The sequence below is a fragment of the Colius striatus genome, chromosome 11, assembly GCF_028858725.1.
Source record: "Colius striatus isolate bColStr4 chromosome 11, bColStr4.1.hap1, whole genome shotgun sequence".
NCBI classification, from domain to species: Eukaryota; Metazoa; Chordata; class Aves; order Coliiformes; family Coliidae; genus Colius; species Colius striatus.
Genome location: NC_084769.1, coordinates 17,849,272 through 17,856,099, shown reverse-complemented (window position 1 = coordinate 17,856,099; position 6,828 = coordinate 17,849,272). Strand labels below are relative to the sequence as shown.

General features: G+C 60.1%; 1 protein-coding gene across 1 annotated transcript; it reads right to left on the bottom strand.

Annotated features, from left to right (window-relative positions):
* Positions 1 to 260: 260 nt before the first annotated feature.
* CDK5R2 (cyclin dependent kinase 5 regulatory subunit 2) lies at positions 261 to 1,470 on the bottom strand. Its single transcript, XM_062005001.1, has one exon. The coding sequence runs from the start codon at positions 1,468 to 1,470 to the stop codon at positions 502 to 504; it is 969 nt and encodes a 322-aa protein (XP_061860985.1). The 3' UTR covers positions 261 to 501.
* Between the last annotated feature and the right edge of the window lie 5,358 nt (positions 1,471 to 6,828).

The window sequence follows — 6,828 nt, the reverse complement described above, 5'->3', positions numbered from 1 at the left end:
GCCCGGCGGGGGCGGGGGGTCCTTCCCATGCACCGGCTGCCAGGGGCTGCCCCGAGGCACCCGGCAGACGCCGCCCCCGCCCTCCCCGCACCCTCTTGCCCCGGACCCCAGCTCCATCCCCACCCCGGACCCCAGCTCCATCCCCACCCCCACCCCTCTCTTTTTTTTTTTTTTTTGCCTAGAGAAAACGCATCCGCTCTTCGGCAGCCTCCCCCCCCCCTCCCCATCGCGCAGGCGGGGGACAAACACACACATCGAGCTTTCTCTGGTCTTTTCGGTGTTCCGGGGCTCAGCCCCCAGCTAGGGTTGGAAAGGGTGGGTGGGGTGGGGGGCGACCGGATCCGGAGCAGGGAGGGTCCAGACAGCGTCTCCGGGGAGGGGGGAAGGCGAGGAGGATGCGGGGAGTGAGGGTGGGGGGTGGGGAATCCGTCAGTCCTTTGCCTCCCCCGCCCCTCGGTGCGCGGCCCCTTCCGCCCCCGGCACCGGGGGCCCGGTACCTCCCTAACGGTCCAGGCTGATCGTCCAGTGCTTGGACCCGTCTCCGCCCTCGCCCTCGCTCTTGAGGTCCTGGAAGAGTTGCGTGAAGTAGTGCGGGTCCGCGTTGATTCGCAGCATCTTGGCGCTGAGGCGCTGGATGATGCCCAGGCAGCGCTCCCAGAAGCGGCCCTTGTCGCCCTCCACCAGGAAGGGCTTGAGCGGGTAAGAGATCTCGTTGCCCATGTAGGAGTAGGCGAGATAGAGGCAGGTGAGGAAGGTGGCCTGCAGCTCGGCATGGCTCCCGATGTCTTCGCCCCGCAGCGTTTCCCGGCACAGAAGGTAGACGAACACCAGGTTGGCCGGGGTGATGAAACCCTGGTCCTGCCAGCCCTGCAGCAGCAGCGAGCGGTCCACGCTGCGGAACCAGGAGATGAGTTCGCCGGGACTCAGATCCTTCAGCCGGTAGCAGCGGCGGCACACGAAGTCCCCCAGGCAACGCAGCAGCTCTCCGGTAGACGCCTGGACCACTACCCGGCGCGGGGACCCCGGGCCGCGGTTGCCGGCCGGCGGCGGTGGCGGTGGCGGCGGCGGTTTGCCCCCTCCGGAGCCCGGGTGTAGCTCCTGCGGTGCCGAGGGCACGGTGGGCACCGGCACGGCCAGCGGGCCCTGCTTGGCACCGTCTCCCGACCCCGTCACCGATTTGCGCAAGTTCTCACGGTTGCGCTGCACCACCAGCGGGTCGGGCTGGCCCGGGGCCCCCCCCGGGGCCCCTCCGCCGGGCTTCGGCGTCACCTTCTTGGTGTTCTTTTTTTTCTTGGCCGAGGCGGCCACCAGCCGCTTCCAAGTGAGTGCCGAGATGAGGACGCTGGGCCTCTTCAGGCGGCTCTCACCCTTGCCCGGCAGCTTGCCCGCCGCCTTGTCGGCCAGCAGCCCCCCGCCGCCGCCGCCCTTGCCCGAAGAGGCGGCGGGGGAGAGCGAGAGCACCGTGCCCATGCTAAGGCCGAGCGGGACGGGTGCGCGGGGGCCGGCACCGCCCCGAGGAGGCCGGGGACTGCGGGGGGAGGCGGCCCGCACCGGGGCCGCGGTGCCCGAGGATGCTCCGCCGCGCCCGCTCTGGGCTCCGCGCCCACCGCTGCAGCCAGCCGCGGCCCCGCCGCTCCCCGCCTCCCCGCAGGCAGCCAATCGCCGCCGCAACGGCCCCCGGTGCGCCCGCCTCCTCGGCGGAGGGTGGGCGGCGAGGCGGGGGGAGCCCGGCGCGGTTCCGCCGGGCGGCCGCCGCCCCGAAGTGACCTTCAGAGGTGGCGGGGTTCGACCGGTGCTCCCGACGGGGCTGGGGGAGGTAGAGATCGGGAGGTACGGGAAATATCCGGGAGTCCTCTGGTCTTGGCCGCTCTCGCCCGGATCCTGCTCTGTGTTTCTCTTCCCGACAAGGAGAGGGATGATCCTTCCCAGAGCAGCAGAGCCCTCCTCGCAAATGGTGCTAGGGGGGCTCGGTGCGCAAGAAAAGCTCTGGGCAATGCCAGAGAGGAGGTTGCGTCCGAAGGGATGAAGAGGGAGCAGTGTGTGAGTGTGTGATAGAGGAGAAGCGAGAGGCGTCTCGGGATTGAGGAGAGGCTGCCTGTCGTGCTACAGTCGGTCATGAAGCGGATAGGCTTGGTGGGCACCCAGCCCAGCTCTGGGCGCGGTTCTGCAGGAAGCTCCGCTGCACTCAGCCTGGAACCCACCGCACCTGGAGCCGGGCTGGGTGGGAGGACCCCCGGCACCTGCTGCTTGAGCAAGGCATTGGGTCCTTCACCCACCCTGGCTCTTCCCACTCAGCCCCGGAGACAAGATTTACCACCACATTGATAGTCAGGGATCTTGAGGAAAAGGGTCCTCTGGGTCCCCAAGGTGGAACCTTCGGGGGAGGAGAGAAGAGATGCTGTACTTGTGCATCATTACAAAATGGTACACAACAAATTGTGTGCACACAGGCTGCTTCTCCCTCTCCAGATCCTAGCACGCCATGGATGAAACCTGCAGCCTCTGCTTGCTGCCTCCCTGCCCCTTGTTTCTCATGAGCTGGAGGAAGGATCCTGCCACTGTCTGATTCCTACAGTGGATGCCAGGCAGCCATTAGGAACAAAATCCCCCAATTGCTTTTCTTCCTGCATGTAAAGCACCGGGAGAGGCAGCTGGGAAGGGTTTCAGGGAGAACGTCTCAATGCATTTTGATACAGTGTTTTATGTGTGAAATTAACACATTTCAGTGCCAGAATGTAGCTGCTGCCGGATGGATCCGCGCTAACAGGCGGTAATGAATTATCAACCGGGAGGAGCTAAGCCAGCCGCCCCCCCTTCCTCCTGCACTGCTGATGCTGGAGGTGTTGCAATGAAAGCGCAGGCTCAAAGCCAAGTTCCAGGCTTCCAGACGCGCCTCTCGATGCCTGGGGCTGATGTGCCACATCTGGGGGCAGAACAGAGGCTGTACCTTCTGTGCCATGGCAGGGACATGGGGCAAAGTCTCGTTCCTATATCTCATCTGGCCAGGTAGGTCCTGCTGTTTCCTTGCAGGAGATGAAAGCGGGATCAGCAAAGAACATGCACATGAGCACACAGACTCCCAGACACAGAGGCTTTGGGAGTGCCCAGAACCAAAGTGGATCTGGCTCAGCGTCACCTGTCCAAGGCAGGTCAGGCTGGGCTGAAGTAACCAGGAGAATTTGATGGAGAGGTACAAATACAGAGAAAGAAAATCAGGGCAAGGATCCTGATGAAGATTAGGTTGCAACCTTTAGATTTACAGAGCTGCCTTCAGCCTAGTCAAGATGATGAAAGAGCTCATGGTCTTCGCTCTTTTGACATGCTTGAGGATGGACTGATTTTCCAGTGTGCAAACGTGGTCTCACCAGAAACCCACAGCTGAATGTTGCAGCTGAGGAAGCAGAGGTCTTGCTGCATACTGCTGAAGTAAAATTGCTCTCAGATGGCTTCATCTGAAACACATGAAGCCACCTCCTGCCCTGTGTGACCTCTCCCAAATTGGTTTCCATGAATTCATTTAAGAAGGGCTGTTTGGATTGGGCAGTGAGTGATAGGGTGGGATCTGCAGCCTTTGGGGCTGGGCTGAAGAGCTTTTCCCCTCCTCCCCTATTTGGGCTTGAGTTTCCTGCACTGGGCAGCTCAGTGCGTGCATCTCCTGCTGCTCTCAGGAGGGGAGATTTCGGTGAAGCCTGTTTCAAAAGCCAGCTCAAGGCTGTTCAGTGATATGGTCTGAGGCCTTGGCTAGGAGCAGCAGAAGAGCTCCAAAGCCAGTTATTCCCTTTTTGCCTGCAGCTGCCTGTGTCCCTCTGCAGGACCAGCTCTGGGGTAGAGGAGGTCAGCGGGCCCATAGTCCTTCTCCAAGCTACTACTGCTGGCAGTTAGCAAGGGCTTCCTGAAAGAACTAGAATTATCCCAGCCCCCCAAGAACAGCAGGCTGTATCTTGTACAGGTAAAGAAGCAGCTTTGCAGTTTACTTGGGAGGTACCTGCTCTTCCATGTGAAAGGGGAAGATCTTTTCCCCACTCTTCAGTTTCACTCCTCTGCTTGCCAGCCTCAGGGCTGAAGGTTATGATACAGTACAAGCTACGTCCTTGGGGCCATCTCTGCTTGACTCTTCCTTTAGGGGTGAGCTATAAATGGTCAGTTGGCAGAGCAAGAGGAGGGGAGAGCAGCATTTTCCTTTCCTGCGGAACTGGGGTTCCCACCTCAGGCAGCTGGAACAGTGTGTCCTTGGACACAAAGCAGGAATGGAACAGGACTCCAGGCATGGTCAGTCTCAGAGTTGCTCTCAGGCTTCTGCCCTTGGCCAAATCTTCAGCTGCTGGTGGTGTGGGTTTGCTGCAACACTGTTGACATGTGCAGATCCCCAGCTACTAAGGGTCACTCTAGCCAGGACAACCCATGCCTCAGCTACATGCTAGCACTAACTGAGGGATGCTTTCTTGTCTAGGCCCCTAATTTGGGCTGCTGTCCTGAACGAGGGATGTTTCAGAAGGTGAGCTGGAGCACTCTGGTACCCAGCAGAGCTGGCTGGGCCGCAGGGATGGAGGTGGGCAGGGACACAGCAGCACCAGGGAGAGAAGCAGGGATAAAATCAGGCAGCACAGTGCAAAGACTCTAGAGGAGCTCGTGTTGACCTACAGGAACCACTCAGTTCCCTGGGGGTGCCTGGCAGCGAGTCTCCCACCCTGTTCCACCCAAGTTGAGCTTTCCTCTGCAGAGAGTTGTGCAGTTCTGCTTTCCTGGTGTAGGTGGGCATGTGGGGTCAGGTTAGGCCTTGGTGAAGCCTATGCCAACCCTCACGTCCTCTGCAAGCTGCCTCTGCATGATGTGGCTGTTGCTCAGAAATGCAGAAGCTCCCAGCCTGGGCCAGAGCAGCTCTCTCAGTACCCCCAGGACCTAAAAAGGCATTTTGGAGGGTCCAGAGCCCACTAGTTTGATCACAGCTCCCCTCCAGACTTCCAGGCTCTTAGGCATGGGCTTTGTGAGGGGACCTGGCTGAAAGCAGCTGGCACGTCCCCCTGCCTGCTCCAGAATGATGAATGAGCACATGTTTGCTGGCTGGCTGGAGCTGCTCTTTAATAGCTCACTTGCTGTGCTGTGGTCTGTCTGCACTGGCAAAGACAAGCAGGGAAAATGACTGTCTCCCTGGCAGCGGCTGCCCAGCCAGCTCCTGTGCTGTGCTGCTTTACGTGAGGAGAAGGAGCTCATGGCCTCTGTACATCTCTCAGTGAGCAGGTCTGACAGCTCTGATGCTCCCTCTCCCAAGCCCATACAGCAGGCAGATAACCTCTGGCACAGCTCTTATCTGAGCTGGTAACCCTGGGGCCGGGCAGCCCCAGAGGACTCAGCTGGCAGCTTGTCTGCAGCACCCAAGGAAGAGAGACCTGCTTATGCTTCTAAGTGCCGCAGTCCAGGCACATCTCCCTCCTCCATCCTTGATCCCTTCTCCATCTTTCCATGCCCAGTTCTCAGGGGAGAGGGGTTACAGCTATGGCTCCATAGACACCACAGCTGATGGGGCCCTCCCCTGTGATACCCCCTCAGTGTGGCCCAGGGTAGGGGGTGGTGCCTACCTAAGCTGAGTAGAGATGTTTATGCAGTCCCTGCTCCAAGAACCGCCCTGGGTGCACACAGCAGAGTGGAGCAGAACGCAGCCAAGTTGAGCAGCCCTGTTACAGCCCCTGGAGAGAAGCTATTTTTGTCCTGCCATTTGCCAATGGTGGTGCTGGGAACGGCTCAGAGAGCTGGAGAAACGCAGCTCCCCTGGGTGGAAACCATGCAAGGCAGAGCCAGGCCTTGAATCGACACAGAAACATAGTTCTGCTTCCAGGTACCTGTGCAGAGAAAGGGCTCCTGGCACTGGGTAACCCCTGGCTTCTGGTGGGAAGGCAAGTACCCCTTGCTGGCATAGGGGCAAGAGTGTGGCTTGGCATCGAGGCTATGCTCAGGGCACACATCCCTCCCAGGATTGCTGCCATTAAAGCCTTTAAGGGAAGAAGGTCTCAGCTCTGAGTGGGACACCAAGGTGTAACTGGGAAGTCCTATGTATGGCCACGGGCTGCTTATATAAATGCCTGCCAAACACATCCTTACAGTCCTGTGGCAGAAGGAAACCCACAGAGCTGCAGGCTGGCAGAGGTTAATGAAGGGACTAATTATCCCTCTCTGCAGACAATTAGTACTCCATTAGGAAAGCCCCTGACAGCCCAGCACGAGGTGGTCTCTGAGCTGCAGTCCCCGAAGGGTCCCGGGCGGGTGTCCCGGGCCGAGGCCGTGCTGCCCTCTCGCGGCAGCCGCCCCCGGAGCTCCCCGGCGCGGGCTCTGCGCTGCCCTTTGTCTCTTCCTCATCTGCAGCTTGTCTGGCTTGCTCCAGCGGCTCCGTGCCCAGCCCATCACTGCAGCTCTTTGCCCCTCCCGCCCGCTTTGGGGAGGCTGTCTGTCTGTCAGAGGCACTGCCGTAGCTGGAGGAAGCTGCCGCTTGTCTGAGAGAAAGTGGTTGCTTGCTGGTGGTGGTTTCTCCCTGCTACCCACTACCCACTTGTGAAGACCCATCAGCTCCCACTCCGCAGCCTGCGCAGAAGTGAAGGCATATCTGGGGCCTCCTGGCAGTGAAAAGGCTGTGGGCAATGGGGCTGAGTTCTCTGGAATGGAAGGGGTGCTGCGGGGTGCTGTGTGGGAGGAGCATCCAGAGCAGGGGGAAGAGGGCAGAAGGAAGTGCAGGGCAAGGAAAGAATCTGTGCAAGTGCTCCTCCATGTCAGGCAGCAAGAATTTGTCCAGGATCACGTAGGATTCTGGGTACTGAGCACAAAACTCCCAGCTGCCAG

Coding starts and splice junctions, on each gene's coding strand:
- CDK5R2 (XM_062005001.1), bottom strand. CDS start 1,470: ATGGGCACGGTGCTCTCGCTCTCCCCCGCCGCCTCTTCGGGCAAGGGC.